This window comes from Mixophyes fleayi, chromosome 1 (genome assembly GCF_038048845.1).
Source record: "Mixophyes fleayi isolate aMixFle1 chromosome 1, aMixFle1.hap1, whole genome shotgun sequence".
Lineage (NCBI taxonomy): Eukaryota > Metazoa > Chordata > Amphibia > Anura > Limnodynastidae > Mixophyes > Mixophyes fleayi.
In genome coordinates this window covers 110,542,367-110,561,240 of record NC_134402.1, presented here as the reverse complement: position 1 = coordinate 110,561,240, position 18,874 = coordinate 110,542,367, and the positions used below count along the sequence as shown (strand labels likewise).

The following is an 18,874-nucleotide window of genomic DNA, read 5'->3' as shown; positions in this document are numbered from 1 at the left end:
AAATATAAAATAAAATGGTGGTAATCTTTAACCTGATGGCGAGAATTCCGACAGCCAGGACACCTACAAAGAAAAGTTGAATTGTGTAAAAAACTGCTCTTCGGCAGTACACTCTGATGTTTAAACACTTAACCTGTGAGGTCCTGACATTGTCGCTTTAAATGAACATTCATAAAAGTTGCAATAGCATCAGAGTGTACTGCCAAAGAGCTGTGGAATCGGAATAAGTTGCGGTCAACATGCTTCTCCCATCGGTGATGTGCACAGTCGTTTTTCAGGTAAGTCTGCTTATATTTACATTGGTTTTTAGTCAGTTCGTTTTTTCTTTCCAGGTGTCCTCGCTGTCGGAATTCTCACCATCGTTTACGTGTACCCAACCCAAAATGAAAAAATTAAGAACAAAACACACAATTTCCTTTGCTCTCCTCCCAATACCTGTTATGTGGAGTCCCCTTGCAAAAGATGCAACCAGTCCCAGGCTATGACACTCTGACCCCCTATCATAATGTCACACAGCCCCTACCTGTTCAGTAATGGGCTGAATTCCCTGGGTAATGGGGCCCACCCTAGGAGAAAAACAACAGTGTTATAAAAACACTAGGGCTCTTCCCAACTCCCATGTCTGGTAGGTGTTGGGGTAATCAACAACTGAATGTAAGAAATCAGCTTTTTTGCTTGTGACACTACATGTTACAGCAAGTCCTGGCAGCCATATACTGCTTGAGGATGCTGGTGTATGTAGAACTAGAAGTGCCAGCATGCACTAAAATCCTATAATGTCACATAAAAACATACTGTGAAAAAAAACCACAAACACCATGAAAAAAATATTTTATTTCATTTCAATACTCAAAACTCTTTTACCAGTTTATTAACCATCTCTTCTTTCTTCCAGCATTTACTCCATAAGGAATAAAACTATAGATAATGCATACTGCTCCTTACAGAGCCCGGTGTCACATGACAGACTGGACTATGTGGTATCTTATAGCTACTAACCAAACAGAGGGGCCTTCTTGTAGATGTTGGGAAGAGCCATAGTGGTTTTTACCTAGGGGGGAAGCTGTATATTTTTTGAAGGTCTGATTCCACCAGGAAAATCAGAGCCATGCTGAACAGGCTGAGGCTGTGCCACATTATGACAGGGGGACATCATACTGCGGGGTTCCTCTGTTATGGTGTGACCAGCCCAGCCTATCACAGTCTGCAGCTGTATATCCCCCCGCAATTGCTGCAACCGGCCCAACCTTTGAGCTATGAGCGCAGGTACTTGAATCATTTTTTAGGGTGGTGGTTCATGCATTTTTGTTAAAAATTACAAGAGCCCCAATAATTTTCTCAAATGGCTGCATGACAATCTCACACTATAAAGATTGCATAGAGATTAAGGGCTAGATTTACTAAACTGCGGGTTTGAAAAAGTAGGGATGTTGCCTATAGCAACCAATCAGATTCTAGCTTTCATTAATTTAGTACCTTCTACAAAATGACAACTAGAATCTGATTGGTTGCTATAGGCAACATCCCCACTTTTTCAAACCCGCAGCTTAGTAAATCTAGTCCTAAAACTTCTATAACCCATCAATGGAGCAGAAATGAAAGTCTGCCACTTAGAAAAAAAGTCAGTTCTCAGTGATCAATGAAAAAAAATACAGTGAAAATTTATAAAGGCTGATTAATGTATCCTATTATATGTATCTTTCTTAATGCCAGATATAACTTAAAAGTATCCTACTGCTGTTTGTGTATGTTAGCAATTTATAATTCATGTCATGACAATTTATATTTTGTATCACTAATAGATGTAAATATTAGTACCGAAGCAAAGTATCAAATGAGCAATAAAACATTGTAAGATATAATGGAGTAAATGTATAAATTTTCCACGTTTGTTGTATTTTAAAGTAGCTGCCTAGGTGTCATCCTTAACTCAAAATTGTCCTTTGTTCCTCAAATCCAATGTGTATCCAAATCCAAAAAGACCCTGCAAAAACTTGAATTTCTTTAATGCAATGTACTCATCTCACACATTGACGAATGTATTTCTTATTGGTTTTCCCCTAACCTGAATTTCAACCCCACATTCTATTTTAAATACAGTGGAAAAACAAGCCAGCGCTTGGTATATCCCACATTATATATGGTACCAGCTGCTTGGCAATAAGCCAGTGCTCTCTATATTCCATATTGCATGTGGTACCAGCTGCGTGGCAGTATAAATGCCCATATATGTATACAAAACAAAAAAACAGTTGGGCATTTATATTGCCACGCAGCTGGTTTTGTTTAAAAATATTGCCTTATTGTCATAGCAGCTGTCCATCAAGCCTATTTAAGGCAGATTTGGGTGTGGCTCACAAGTCAGCCCTTGCTAGATGTAAACCCCTATACCTGGGAGGTGACCATCATTTTAACTGCATTTTAACGGTGTTTAAAGCATATAGGTCAGTGTAGGACCTGCATATAATGAGGTGCCCTTAACGCAAGGATGCAGGTTTAAATGTTTTGATAAAAATATGAACCAATACCTCATGCTTTCATTTTGCTAGACACACACAGATATGTAGTGTAAAGGATAAACGCTGACTACAGTCTTTTTATTTTAAATACAGTGGCTAGACTAATTTTCCTTGTAAATCATTCTTCTACTACTTCTCCACTCTGCCAGTCCTTACATTAGTTACCTGTATTTGACCAAATCCAATATATGGAAATCTTTCCCTTGTACTATAAGACTTTTCCCACAGCCGCCAAACCTTCAAGCATTCCCTGCAAATTCACCTTTTCAGGCAAGTTTATCAAAGTCCTGCAACAACCATCCCAAGGCTTTTATACCCAATAACCATACTTCTGCGCTGTTTATTCTCCCTCTATGTACAAAGAACCCTCAAACCAAATTTGCTGTGCGACTGGATCATACAGCCCCACTATGCACTATTTCACCATTGCAATTTGACTGGACCAATATGTACTATGTGGCGTATGAAACAATTCTCCTACAGATAGCAAGATTGCAAGCTGAGCCCTCTTACATCTTTGTCAGGTAATACCAAGGGGTACATTTATAAACCTGTGAGTTTCCAGCTATCATTTTGTAGAATGTACTAAATAAAAGATAACTCAAATTTGATTGGTTGCTATAAACTCTGCTTTTCAAACCCGATGCAAACTCGCTGCTTGATACATTTACCCCCAGTCTTGTTGTAGTACTGTTTGTTACAAAACAAACAGTAATACAACATACAACAATATGTAACCATCAATAGATGAATAATACATTGACACAAGGTGTCTCCCTTTACCAACCCACTTTTCTGTCACAGGCCACATACCTGCAAAACGTTTTAGAGTCTACACAAACCTGCATCTGACAAATATGTGCCACACATACCAGTTTGAAAATGACCCCTTATGAGTTTTAATGATAAAAAATAACTTGCAATTGTTCTTTTACTTGTTTTTTATATCTGTATTAGTGTTATTCTGAAACACTGCTATGACAACAGGTATGTTTAGAATTCCTTCCACAGACAGACCTCAATACAAGCACTTATCAGGCACTTGTATTCTTCCTCTGCCTGTTGTGATTCCTATCTCTACTGAACTCAGTTATTGTATGCAGGGCTGTAAGTTCTGTATTTAACTCGTTGCATATGTTTATACAAAGTGCTACCTTTGTATATATAGAAACAATCTTCCTTCAGTGCAGTTATATCATATCGCTACTTTGTGCCGAGTTAACGTTCAGATGCTCAGATTGGCTCCATGATGGCACAGTGATAGGTAATAGGTGGCCATTGGGCCTAATGTGGCCCTCTGAGCCTTCACATGCGGCCCCCAGCTCCTCCCTGATTTATTGTGAAATTTGCTTGTTATAGATTGAATATTATTTAAATATATTTTTTTTTGTGAGGGGAATGGGCAATTTTGGGGTGATAAATTTATTTCCCACATTCGGTTTCACCTGACTCCTTTCTGTTTCACCTCCTCCTAGTTCCTTTGCTCACCTGTCCATGGTAACTTTGCAGGCTGGAGCACAGCAGTGACAGCTTTAAAATGTCATGCCTCGCAAAATATGTTAACTTAACATCATATTTAAGCAAACTGACATAATTATCATCATTTATTTATTTGATAGCAGCCAATTAACCTACCAGTATGTCTTTGGAGTGTGGGAGGAAACCAACGCAAACACGGGGAGAACATACAAACTCCACACACATAAGGCCATGGTCGGGAATCGAACTCATGACACCACCAGTGTTGTGAGGCAGAAGTGCTAACCATCAAGCCATTGTGCTGCCCTAAATCAAAGCAGAGACTTTCATGTCTTGTCCGTAACCAAATTGTGCATTAGTGCTGTGGCAGCTGCTGATGCCTTTGACCCCAGTGCTGTGAGGCAGAAATGCTAACCACTGAGCCACCGTGCTGCCCGAAGACTGAGGTGTGCAATAAGCAGGGATGAGCATTTGTTTAAAGAAAACTCCACTGGAAATTAAAAATGTTGTTTTGGATGGAGATCTGTGAGATAATGTAAAAAAAACAAAATTGTATTTACTACTAAGCTGTTCACAAGACTAATGAGAGGAAAGTGTTGTAGGACTCTTACAGCCATCATAGACACCAGTGGATATGGCAAACCGCATACAATTTAATTATTTTATATTAACTAATTGAACTCACCAACTACAACTTTAGATTTGGGTCTTATCATTTAAGTACATTCAGGTGTAGTTGGCTTTAATTTTGAGTGTTGCTATCTTTTAAGTAAATTTCATTCCAGTCGGTTATATAAAGTCATGTATATGACTGTTTTTTTTCGTTCTTTGATAGTATGCATGTTATACAGTAAGGAAATTTGCTACTGCGGACACATGTGTAAATCCATATGCAATATGCACGGATATGTGTAAGGAGAACAGATGCATAGTAAAGTATATTGAAGATTTTTTTTCTGAGCATTACTGCGATCATCATTTATCTCCAAGACAAGTGAGAATTGTGTATTTTCATATGTCACTACTTTAACGTCCACTTCTATGCATACTCCTACATCCATGCATAGTTTGTTTGAAAAGCATTTATTTTGTTTTCTATTTTGTTTAATTATAGTTACTTGAAGGATAGGGTGAACATAAATCAATCAGCTAGCTTATCTCCAAGATAAATGACAATGAAAAACATCATTCAAACTGAATGGTTGACTTCATACATATCAGAGTAACAAACAAAATATGTGCAATTCTTCATATGTTTTTTTTTTTTCTGGTGTATGTAAAAGGCAGAAGCACGAAAATAAAAAACAAAACATTTTTATTTAAAACAAAATGAAAACACAACATATACACATGGTGTACAATGAATAATGGTTACATGTAAAACAGAATACATGGAAATGGTGGGAAATAGAACACCCGATGCTGAATAATACATTCAAACGGCATACATATGACAGAAAAATAATGTGTGCATGATTGCAAGCAAATGTGGCATGGAAAGGACATCATCCAGTTCTGACACTCATTTACACAACAGTGAAAAATATGCATGCTTTTACAAAATGCCCCAGCCCAGGGATGGGAAAAGGTAAAACAACTCCATGTACCAGCTGGAGTTACTTCCCAAAGTCATCCATAAAAACTAGCTGGCCATTTATGGATATGAAATGATATATAAAAGTAATAAAACAATCCACTGGATCCAAAACTAAATACACTCCTACTTTTTACAAAAGAAACAAAGACACAAAACACCTCAACTATTAATCCTTCAATTATGTAACAAAACCATGCTACAGTGTACATTAGATGCCCATGTCAGTCTAAGCCTATCATAGTAATGACGTGACTTTGTCAGCTGTCATTCGTGAGAAACATTCATTTGTGAGTCAGATTACAACCACATCAATGGTGATGCGCAGTAGGTAGTATACCTTGAGAATATCGCTTACGCCAATGGTCTCCAGAATGGAAACTGGAGAGAACTGGTGTGCTTACAAATAAATAGTGTAGAATTATTTACAAATTGTAACAATGTTTTATGTGTCATTTGGTCACTGCTTTCTCCCAAACTAGAATTTGCACAAACTGGGTAGATTCTAAACACAAGACTACATTTGAGGTTGGAATTTCAATGTGTCATCATATTTTCTATATCTTGGCTTATAAAGAGAATAAAACCAGACATTTGATAGCCTATTTGTTTAACAACACAGGTACACTTACTTCCCCTTAATATACTTGTATATCATACAAAAACAACCTTATATTGCAGATACATTAGTGTCTTGCAATCACCTACTGTGGCAGAAAAGGTTCATTTGTTGTAACACAAGTGCTTGCATACTATGTGGTGAATTCAAATTAACCGCACGTGTAAATGGTCTATTTAATTGAGCACCAATACTGGCTTCTGTTTGGAGATCGTGCTTTAAAATCTTCCCATAGGTCTTACGGTGCTTGAAATGTCTGAGGAATGTTACACGTAACTACACTAACATGTTCAGTCTGTGCTTAGCACCTGGCACCGTTAGATGATCTGCAATTATTAAAACTTGCAAAAATGCATTTAATTGTTAACTTTTCCGTATGTCCCTTCTGGAGGTCTGTAGTACTTTGGGAATGTCAGCAGCTGAATGATGTTGAAAGCATACTTTCTGCATTTGATATTCTTCATCACATTCTCTATGCGGCATCCTTCTCTGGGAAGAGGAAAAGAAAGCACAAACTTCATGAGACAGGATGTACAGAAATAGGTTTTATTTATTCATTGCAGTGTTGCAGTCTTTGAGTAAAAATAACAAGGTTTCAACTATACATTTTGTTTTTTTTTCACAAGTGATGATACATCTTACAAATTTTAATCCAGAGGCCAGACACATGTAGTAAATGCCCTCAGAAATACCAGTACCTGCACTTTACATCCAAACTACCCAAGTACTGAATAATAGGTAATCTACACTCTGTATTTGTATTCATGTCAAAGATTGCCTACCATGGTTATTTTCAAGCAGCAATACCCTCATTGGTTACTATTCTATGGACAAAATTCAGTTAAAAACATCAGCCTATATCAGTGGTGGACAACTGGTAGACTTGGAAGGAATCACATGCATCCTCCCTAACCAGAGTATATTCCCGTCTGAGCGATGTCACAGAGTGACATCTATAACCTGATTGGTGGCTGTGGGTTACAGAACAAATGTGAGCTTTGCGCCATGGTATTAAATAAGGCCCAATATGCTGTTTAATGAATTTTGACCAGTATTAAAAAGTAGAATTACAATCGCAACTATAAGTTTAGATAATAAATCTCTGTATCTCACACACACGAATAAGGCATTTATTGAATCTGGCCATAAAGATTTGCAGATAAAATTCCAACTACTATTTTATATAATGTAGATCATTTCAGTCTTATATTTATAGTTCATCTGAAGCTTGTTACCTAGTTTATTTTATTTTTATTACAAAAAGTTATTTTACAAAGAGATAGTGCATATTGACATAAAGTACAAAAGGTGTTTGCACTTTCCTAAATCAATGCTTTGAAGGGAGAAATAGAAGTAAAAAGAAAGAAAGAAAACAATGCAAAATGTGTTTGGGCAGCAACTTCAAACAAAGGGATACAAATATGTGAACATGTTTAAAAGGCAAAATTGGACTTCATGAACAGAATTCACATGTTAGAAAGGATTGAACCCATTACACTACTGCTATAACTGTAGAGGAGAAGTCAGATTTACAACTTAAAATTATTTTTTTTTGAAGAGCCTATTTAGCCCTTAACTTCCTTAAGGAGCACCCGTTGCCTACAGAGGAGGCAGCCATTTTGTTGGTTGAACCGCTATGCACGATTCTTCATCTCACTAGGAACAAGGGACATAACTGAGGTACTCTGTGAACATTATCTGTGTGGCACTGGTTGCTAATGAACTGATAGGCAGCTCATAAAATGGCTTCCTCCAATGTGTGTAGATAAGAGATGTACTTTAAGTATTAGTATTATGTGCACAGAAGCTGCTTCTACTGCTCTGCATTAATAAAGCTTTAATTAGGTTGAGAGCCTGGTTATATGTGGCAGCTATGTGACTCTTCATCGTGTTGGTTTAACTTAGACAACTTGTACTCTCTGTTCACAAACAATGCAGACTACCATTTTGTGGGCTAGATCAATATTTCATAGAATTCAACCAATCAATTCAAAGGAAATGCCTCATGTTTCAGTGATGTCATGGGTTCCTAGTGAAACGATAGGCTGAATTCATATGGATATTGGGACAGCCCACAAAATGAGTGTCTCTACTGTGTGCACGCGACAGGAACACTTTAAATAAAGTCTTACATAGACTTTTTCCATAAAAATTTGCAGAAACAAGTCATCTGAATGTCACAGTTACTTTCTAGTAACAAAGTACAACCTACACAGCAAAAAAAGGCCACAATAATACAGATAGAAAATGGGATGGTATAAAAAGGTTTCCATCCTAACTTTTGTCAGTTTTCAGTAATACATGAAAACAGAAGTTACTAGCCAAGCCAAGGAACAGGCTTTGCAAGACCTGTATAAGTCTATAGGAAAAAGAAGACAGAATAGAGATTTTACATATAAGCTTTGTTAATATAGCTTAGGGTGGACCAGGTCAAAGGTATTGCTTTAGTGCATGCAAATGTTCTTTCATGTTTCTTTTTGCAAGATGGTTTAAACCATACATTAAGAGTAAAACTGTGGCGGAAGGACTTTACTGCAAGAGCTTGTGGAACACAGAGTCACTACCTTTGAGTGGACTTACTATACTGAAAATGGCGTACAGCAATGCAAATTGTAAAGGCAGTCCACAGAATAACCCTCATACTGGCCTATTTTTATCTACATAAACTTCTTTATCCATGTATAACAATTAGGATACCAAAATTGCAAAATCATTAAATCTTTCTAGCCCAGTTAGGGCTAACTGGGCTACAGCCCAGGGGCCTAGGGCATCCAGGGGGCCCTTGAAAGTGCTCAGCAGCATTATTGATCGGTCGGGGCGGGGGCGCCCCCGGCGCAATCAATGCTGCTGAGCACTTTCACTGCAGTCCTTCCACGGCGCAGTGAGTCTCACTCTCACGAGATCTCCTCAGTAAAGAGCGTACAGCGCGCCGGGGAAGGACTGTAATGCCAGGAGAAGGAGGTAAGTGCCTTGGGGGCGGCTCGGCTCACCGGGGGGGGCGGCTCGGATCATGGGGGGGCCCTCACGGGGGAATGGAGGCCCCCTTAGCCCAGGGGCCTCCATTCCCTTAATCCGGCCCTGGTAATCAGTGAAATGTATGGTCAAAAGGTATGGTTCATTTTCGGAATTGTAATGAAATGTAATCACCACTAGGGGCCTAAGTCATTAAGGAGAGCAAAGCAACAAAAAAAAGAGTAACTTTTCACCTTGCCAAAACCATGTTGCATTGGAGAGAGTGGTAAATTTAAAATATGGGGACAGATTTATAGATGGGGTAGAGCATGTCCTAGAGCAACTTTAAATTTCAGTGTAAAAATAAAGCTACCGAGTATATGTGTGCTACATGACAAAAAAACCCAGTATTTTCTTTATGTGCAAAATAATAAACTAATTTGCACCCCTTGCATTGTAACATGGTTTGTCCAGGATCAAATTTACTCATTTTTTTGCCTTGCTCTCCTTAATGACTCAGGCCCTAGAAGTCCAAGTATGATATTACGTTAGTCTGAATGTGATCTATGGTACTGTGCTGGTGAATAATGTGCAAGATGCTTAACATCATGAACATCATGTACTTGGTAAAGTTTGATAAACTCAACATTAAATGTGATTAATGGGCTAACAAATGACACAGCTTCCATGATTGACCATGTGTCTAAAGCCACTGAACACTCTACTGGCACAATATACTGTATGATCACTGAATTAAACTTTTGGGAACTTTGGAGACTCGCGGCTCAATTTATTGAAGAATGTTTTGGCTACAAATGTGCTATGTAATTGTTATTACTATGGCTTCAAATAGCCAATGCTATTTAAGCAACTGCGCAACTTCAAAATGTCAAGCTGCTTAGGTGCAGGAAAATGTTAAAGTGATATTATACATTAGATTGCCATGACAGATTTATAACACAGCTAGGACTTCTCAAAGGCAAAGTAAGAAGCTGGAGTTCCTACTATTAGAAGTTATTAAAAATGTATTTCCCTCAATGGTGTGAAACTGCGTAACAAAAATATATACCTTTTAGGAACTGCAAAATCACTACCCAGCATAAAAGGACTAAAATTATACTGGAAATGGCAAGTCTGTAAGTATTTGTAGAAAAAGTTACCTTGCCACCACATTGGGTATCACAGCTATTATAGTCGATGGAGAACAACTAAAAAACTGGTGTACAGGTAACTGCACAAAAAGTTGCTATAACACATACCAACCAATCACATTCTGTCAGTTTTGTAGCATAGATTGCAAAACAAAAACAATTGTCTCATTGGTTGCTATGGTTACCTTTTTCCACATCCAGAATGTAGGTATAAATGTCCCCCAATGCATGACCTCTGATAACAAGGGAAGTATTGTACCAAAAGTATAAATGTTTGTGGCACAGTACATGTAGACTCAGCACTACACTTTTTATCCAGCCTGTTTTACAGGTGTTATTCTTAAGAAAAGTTAGTAGCTTGTTTGAGAGACTTTTAATACAGACTATTTTCCAGTCCAATGGATCTTTGTCAATAAAAGAAAAAGTGTTGCTGATTTTACAAAAATCATTATATCGATGATGCTTTCAACTATGACAAAACAAACAAAGAAATAAAAACAAGCCCTATAATCATCATGAGGCAACTGAATGTGAAAATGCTTTCACCCTACAGTCATTTGAATAAATATCATAAAGCAATTTGAATACAATACTACAGCTACATGTAAAATAAATAAATAAATAAATATAAACAAACAGGGAGAGTGGTACAAAGGGCACATTTTGAGGTTAGAGTACAAAGCATTGCAGATATATTTTACAAACTAAACAACATTGCTATTGTTATAACAAACAGAACATTAGGTGCATATTATTGATATTTGGCTAATAGCAATGCAAGACTCAGGATGAGCCACACAACCAACAAGTGTGAGCTGACAAGAAGCAGAGCAACAGGATAGAAGTGGCGGGAAGTTGGCTTGTTATCTGTTACACAGCCTTTTTCTGGATCATCCGACTCATCCAGAAGTCCTTGGGCTTGTCCGCTGTTAGACAGAAGAAGTTAGGAACAAATAGAATAGTATTATAGGAATGTTAATACATGGATTTTAAAGCAATCCAAGACAAAGAACACAACAGCATGCAAAGGGCAGAGGTGAAGATTCATTCATTAGTCATAAAACTGTTCCTTGTTATTGCCTGAGCTTGTGTAGACTGAATTAATTAGACAGTGAAAGACAGTCAGACAAATAAAGGTGACAGATGAACATTTAAAGAGCAAGGGGTGATGTAGATTGTTGAAAGCAATAGAAATTGTTGGAAAAAAATAGGTCTCAGATGTACATTTTTAACCACTATGAATTTCTAGTTCTTGGGATCTATTCACGATTGAGCCTACATTATAAAAAGATGTCCTTGCAGTTAATGCTGGTGCATTATTCAATAGTACATGTTATTCCTATCACTGAATATTCATATTCTATTCATATTACATTATTTTTTTTACAACATTTGCGAGCTGGTTGTTATGAATAGAGAATACCCCAAAACTATGCAAAGCCCTATGCAACCACTTAAAATAAATTCAAAGTGAGGTATAAAATCCCATAAAGAAAACAACTTAAGTGCTAACATTTTTAAAGACTGCTACCACATCAGCCTTCCCCCAATCTTGTGGCACTGAAACTGTTACGGGGAAGACCATGAGTATAAGAAATTGCAACATTCTGTTTTTAGCCAAAAGGCTCAAACCTCATTCAATCTAGGGAATACCTTGGCCTGCCCTCTCTATCCCTTGTATCTCATCTAAATATATCAGAAAAATATAGAAACTTCATATTTGCAAAGAGGAGGGAGGGGTGCATAGTTGCAGCATCATTTGCTCATCATCACCCCCACCCTAGGCGAATTATGGGACTGGTGTGGAGAAACAAGGGCAGGTGACTGGGTGAGCTAATAGCTTCCTACTGGTCTGTGCGGCCTCACCCCTCTAGCATGAACTTTTGCAGAGGTTCGAGAAACTGCCTTTATTGGATGCCCAATAAGCTTCTGCAATTTGGCTTAAATATTACTAGTTCTATTTTAGTTTTTTGTTCTTTATGTACTTGAAAATGTTTTTGGATTAAACTTGCAATCCATTTTTCAGCAGAGACCTTTGCTATCCTGATTTACTTCTTTTAGATATTTTGCTACAAGGCCCACTTATCTGTACATTAAGGGGTCTATTTATGACCCTTCGTTTTTTTCACTTAATACTTTTCAATCCTTATCTCCTTGATAAGGATTGAAAAGTAACGGCTATGTATTAAAAAAACTTCTCAGGGACAGCAGTGCCGATAGACTGCTGTCCCTGAGAAGTGATTCACCTGATCATCGCAGTCTTTTCTCAAGTTTAAAGGCTGCGGTGATCTTCTCTTTTTTTTTTTTTCTTTTTTTTTTCCTTTTTTGTTAGTGTGCATGCACCGACTGAAAAGTTGGTGCTTGCCACTAGCATCCTGGACGGCAAACTGCAGGATGAGTGACCGGGAGGGATCACATGATCCCTCCACACATGCGCTGTCCAGCTCTGCTCTTCAGAACAGAGCTGGACAGCGCGAAAGTTTTCAGATATGTTAATGTACGCCAGCTTCAGATGGCGCCAGCTTCAGATGGCGTACATTAACATGTAGAAAAAGAGAAAAGTTTCTCTAAATAGACTGTCATACATAGCGGTTCTGAGCACTTCCCATAGACTGTTATGGGGAGTGCTCAGAAAAACGATAGCAAATGCAAAGCAGCAGATATCCGAGATATCCGATGCTTCAATAATACATAGCAATTTCACGGTAAACACCCGAAAACTGTTGTTTTCGGGTGTTTAACACAGGAAAAATCCTTGATAAATAGACCCCTAAATATCTATTCTATTAGATAGTACAAAGTCCAGAAGCGCTCCCCTGTCTAGTTGGTTCTTCTACTACTTGTGGAGGGTAGATGTCTTTTAAAATATGGTACAAATCAGCTTCCTTTGCCAGAAGCAAAAATGTCATTGTTCCAATTTATATCTGCATAGTTAAAATCCTGAGGGGACCACATTTCTCGTCTTTGCCCTTTTAATTTGCAATAATAATTGCATTTCTGTGCAACTGTTTCTGCTAGGTAGTGTATAACAAACCCCAATCATCACTTTACTGGTAACGTCAGAAAGACATCTTCATAATTGTTACAGATATTCTGCCACTGGGAAGTTCTTAACCAGGATTTACAAATACATACCCCCCTTCATTTTCCTATCTTTCTTAATCATGCTATATTCTCCCCGACTGCCCAATAATGACTTTCATTTAGCCAAGTTTAAGTTATACCCGATATTTCATAATTCAATACCATTATCAATCTAATTTACCGGTTTTCTAACCGGATATCATTAATTCTAATTTACCAATTCTGGCTGGAAGACTGCTGGCATTTGCTACCACTGATTTGATATTATCTACTATCACTGTGATGTCAAAGCAAAAATGAATCCTGAAGGGAAGAAATGGACTTAAGGATATGCTTGCAAATGCACGAAGCCTGACAGATAAAATGTGGAAGTTAGAACTAGTAGTATTGAGCGAGCAATATGATATTATAGGCAGTGCTTTTTTTGTCATACAACTCATCGGAACTGAGTTCCGGCACCTTTTTTCAACAGATTTTCCAAGCTTAAAAAGTAACTTTTGAACATCTGATGTTTGGTCCACGTGAACTTGAATCGCCCTGTCGAGAGTAGCAGGTCGGCGGAAAAATCATTAAAACTCTGTATGCGGCTGCTTTTGTGCCGAGTCTGGTGCTTGCGTACATCGTCCGCGCTGGTTGTGATTGCACTGCTTGGCTTGTGGCGCTGCTCAGCTTGTGATTGGTCATGTGGTCACGTGCTGAGTGCTTACTGCGGGCAGCGACCGTTATGTTTCGTTACACATCTGACGTGTGTGAGTGTGTGTACAGTGATTGACTACGTGATGTGAGTTCCGGCACCTATTTTCTTACAAAAAAAAGCACTGATTATAGGTATTACTGATACATGGTGGGATGATACACATGACTGGGCAACTTGAAGGGCTATACTCTCTTCAGGAGAGATAGGGTAAATAAGAGGGGAGGAGGACTATGTCTTTATATTAAGCCAGTGTTAAAACCATGTATACAGGAAGATATATACAAGAGTGTTGGTAATAATATAGAGGCATTGTGGGTGGAATTATCCAGTGTTGGAAATAGTTCAGAGAAGTTTCTGATAGGAACATGCTACAAACTGCCAGATATTAGTATGATTGAGGAAGCCCAACTTATACAGCAAATTGAAAAGGCTATACAACTGGGGCAATTTATAATTATGGGGGATTTTAATTATTTAAACATTGATTGGAGTACTGAGATTTGCGGTGCAGCTAGGGGTAACAGGATTCTGAGCACGCTAAAAGACCATTACATGTCCCAATTAGTAGATGAATCAACTAGGAACCGGAATATACTGGACCTAGTAATAACAAATAATGTAGATGTAATATCAAATATACAAGTAAGGGAGTATTTGGGAACCCGTGATCATAATATGGTTTAATTTGAAATATGTTTCTTGAAGCAACGGTATAAGGGATCAACTAGGACTTTAAACTTTAGAAAAGCAAATGTTAATATGCTAATGTAGTCTATAAATGCCTAGGATGCAGTTTTTGAAGAAAAAAATTTACGAAAGAAAAGTGGGTTGCCTTTAAAATGTTTTTGGAAAAACACAAGTTTATTCCTATGAGAAACATATGTAAAGAATTAAGTCTAAACCAGTGTGGCTAAATAAAAAGGTAAGGGAAGAAATGAAAAGGAAGAAGCGTGCATTTAAATTGTTGAAGGAACTGTGGAGTCCTTCTATATCAACAATGAATGTAATAAATCATGGAAAAGAGAAACTAGATTGGCTAAATTATAAAATGAAAAATCAGTTGTAAAACAAAGTAAGACAAACCCTAAAAAGTGTTTTTTAGTATATAAATGACAAAAGAATAAAAAAAGATGTAGGACCCTAAGAAGTGAGATGGGTGGATTGATTAATTAAAATAAGGAAGAAGCAGAGCTATTAAACACTTTCTTTTCTGCAGTATTTACTAGAGAGGAACAAATGGTATGAATAATACATTAAAATGGAAATACAACCATACTATTACTTGGCTGACAAAGGAAAAAGTCCAAATGCGACTAAATAAATATTTAATTAATATAAATAAAGCTCTAGGTCCAGATAACATAAACTCAAGGGTTCTTTTGGAGCTAAACTCAGAAATAGCTAGACCACTATCCTGGATTTTCAAAGATTCAATTTCATCTGGCTGAGTGCCAAGGCATTGGCGAATAGTTGATGTGGTGCCGTTATTTAAAAAGGGAATGAGATCGCAACCAGGAAATTAAAGACCTGTAAGCCTGACATCAATAGTGGAAAAACTACTGAAAGGTATATTAAAGGATAGTATTCAGCATTACTTGGTGCGAAATAACATTATTAGTGGGAATCAGCATGAATTCATCAGGGATAGGTCATGTGAAACTAATCTAATTAGTTTCTATGAAGCAGTTAGTGGGAACTTACACTATGGTAGTACAGTAAATGTGGTCTACTTAGATTTTGCAAAGGCCTTTGATACAGTGCCACACAAGAGGTTGGTTTACAAAATAAGGGTACTGGGTCTAGGTAACACTTGTACTTGGGTCGAAAACTGATTGGAGAATAGGGAACAGAGAGTTGTCATAAATGGAACAACTTCTAATTGGTCAAAAGTCTTAAGTGCTGTAGCTCAAGGTTCCGTGCTGGGGCCACTCCTTTTTAATATATTTATTAATGAGCTTAGTGATGGTCTAGATAGTGTTAGGAACTCCCAAGTCAGTACAGTGAAACTCGGGAACTACTCAGAAGGCCAGGTGTTCGCTGGAGCCCCTAGTGGTGGGGACAGACTGGGCTGCGGGCCGACTGAGGGTCGAGTAGCGTATACTGACTTAAAGGAGTTTCCCAGAAGTGGAGTGATTGGTGGACTGTAGTATAAGAGAAATCAAAGGTCCAAAGGTCACAGGCACAGAAGCAAAATCCAAGGGCAAGCAAAAGGGTCAAACACACAGGCAGAGAAGCGAAATCCGAATTCCAGGCAAAAGGTCAGGGTCAGAAGAGAAGGGTCAAAGGTCCAATAACAAGCAGGGGTCAAACACGGGTGGTCAAATCTAAGGTAACAGGAACCTAAATGGATAGCACAAGCAGGCAGCAGGACTGAGGACAGAACGCTATAACCGGCAATGAGGCAGCAGACCTCATTGCCTTAAATACATAGTTGGCCCAATCAAAACTTACATGCACCCCTGCAGACTAACGAGAACATAGCACCAGACCAATCAGGGCTAATCCCTGATAGGTGCACCCAGATGCAGGCTAATGCCTGTAACTATTCCCCTAATTAGCCCACAGGCTGTGTCCACTTTTGCGCATGCGCCCGGCTTCCAACAGCGCCGGGACGCAGCGCTATGTAACAGGCGTCCGGCCGTTGCCTTGGCAACGGCCGGGTAGGAAGGGGAAGTGACGTCCCGGTCGTCATGGTGACGGCCGGGACACTGGAGCAGGTAGGAAGCGAGCCGCGGCGGCTGTGAGTACCGCCGCGGCTCGTGACAGTACCCCCCCCTTGAGGAGGGGTTAAGGAACCCCGACATCCAGGTTTAGTGGGAAACTTCCTAAAAAATTCCTTAATGAGTCTTCCAGCGTGCAGACGTCTCTGCGGTATCCAAGATCTCTCCTCAGGGCCGTAACCCTTCCAATGAACGAGGAATTGGACTTGACCCTGAACCCTCCTAGAATCAAGGATTCTTTCAATAACATATTTGTGGTCCCCGTTCACCATCAGAGGCCTGGGCCTGTTAGAGAGGGACCGATTAAACTTGCTGGGAGCAGCGACTTTCTTCAGAAGTGAACAATGAAAGGTCGCAGGTATTTTCAAGGAAGTGGGTAGTTTCAATCTAAATGCCACTGGATTAATTTTCCTCTCAATTGGAAACGGTCGGATGTATCGGGGCCCCAGCTTCCTACAAGGTTGCCGCAACTTGATGTTCCGTGTGGATAACCAAACATGATCCCCCACTTTCAATGAACAGGGTCTACGGTGACGGTCAGCAAAGATCTTGGATTTTCGGGAAGCTTGACCTAGTGCAGCGTGCACCTTTTTCCAAATGGACCTTAGCCTGGCCGTAAAAGCCGGCGTTCCGGAATCTCCACAGGGAACAGTAGTAGAAAAAGAATTGGATTTTGGGTGAAACCCGAAGTTGCAGAAAAACGGTGATGTGTGAATAGTAGAATGGCAAGAATTATTGTACGCAAATTCTGCCCAGGGCAGGAGAGAGGACCAATTGTTGTGAAATTTAGACACATAAATGCGCAAAAACTGTTCCAGAGCTTGGTTCGTCCTCTCTGTCTGTCCATTCGACTGAGGATGATATGCTGAAGACAGACTGATAGAGATCCCGATGGACTTACAAAAGGCTTTCCAAAACCGGGCAATAAACTGGGATCCTCAATCTGATACTATATCTTCAGGAGTCCCATGAAGACGAAAAATATGCGTCAAAAACAAGGTGGCCAGGGTCTTGGCATCCGGTAGCTTGGGCAAAGATATAAAATGTGCCATCTTACTGAACCGATCGACCACTACCAGGATGGTGTTATGTCCTGCGGATACTGGTAGGTCAACAATGAAATCCATCGACAGATGGGTCCAAGGTCTGCTCGGTGTCGGCAAAGGTAACAATAGCCCAGAAGGACGGTTCCTATCGGTCTTGTTTTTAGCACACTCAGGACAAGCCCGAACATAATTCTCCACATCGTTTGACAAGGTGGGCCACCACAACCAACGAGAAAGAACCTCAATAGTCCTACGGATTCCCGGATGGCCAGCAGAGCAGTTGTTGTGGCCTTCAATGAGAACAGATTTCCTTAAATGGACGGGGACAAATAATTTGTTGACCGGTGTCTGAACTGGAGCGATTCTCTGGAAGCGCCGGATGGTTGCTCCTAGGTCCTGGGTGAGACCAAGATGAACAGCAGTTGTAGGAATAATAGACAATGGTTCCGGAGACTGAGGATGATGGGCCAAAAAACTTCGGGACAAGGAATCGGCCTTAGTATTTTTTGAACCTGGACGGTATGTAATAATGAATTTGAATCTGGTGAAAAATAGGGCCCAGCGGGCCTGCCTAGGATTCAGAGTTTTAGCGGTCTGAATGTATTGGAGGTTTTTATGGTCCGTGAAGATGGTGATGGTATGGGTAGCTCCCTCTAACCAATGCCGCCATTCCTCCAGTGCCAACTTAATGGCCAACAATTCACGATTGCCGACATCATAATTACATTCGGCCGCTAGAAATTTTTTAGAAAAGAATGCACAAGGATGTAATTTTTTGCTCCTTGGGTCTTTTTGAGAAAGGATAGCGCCAGCACCGATGTCAGAAGCGTCCACCTCTACAATGAATGGAAGTTCCGGATCAGGATGTCTCAGCACTGGAGCAGAAATGAACGCGGCTTTGAGTGCCGAGAAACTCGCCAATGCCTCCGAAGGCCACTTCGCTGGGTTAGCTCCCTTCCGAGTGAGAGCAGTGATAGGAGCTACTAATGAGGAAAAAGAGTCAATGAACCTAC

The 18,874-nt window shown here is 39.4% G+C and overlaps 1 protein-coding gene across 7 annotated transcripts in view; it reads right to left on the bottom strand.

The window, feature by feature from the left end:
* Positions 1-5,296: 5,296 nt before the first annotated feature.
* INPP4B (inositol polyphosphate-4-phosphatase type II B) overlaps positions 5,297-18,874 on the bottom strand; it is a 481,006-nt gene continuing 467,428 nt past the window's right edge. For 4 of the 7 annotated variants that reach the window (XM_075199307.1, XM_075199316.1, XM_075199324.1 and 1 more), the window contains one exon: positions 10,846-11,240. In XM_075199307.1, the coding sequence (XP_075055408.1) occupies positions 11,066-11,240 (175 nt within the window). In that variant the 3' untranslated portion in view covers positions 10,846-11,065. Of the gene's footprint in view, positions 6,701-10,845; positions 11,241-18,874 lie in introns of those variants that run through there. The other 3 variants (XM_075199332.1, XM_075199341.1, XM_075199368.1) reach the window with 2 other exon arrangements.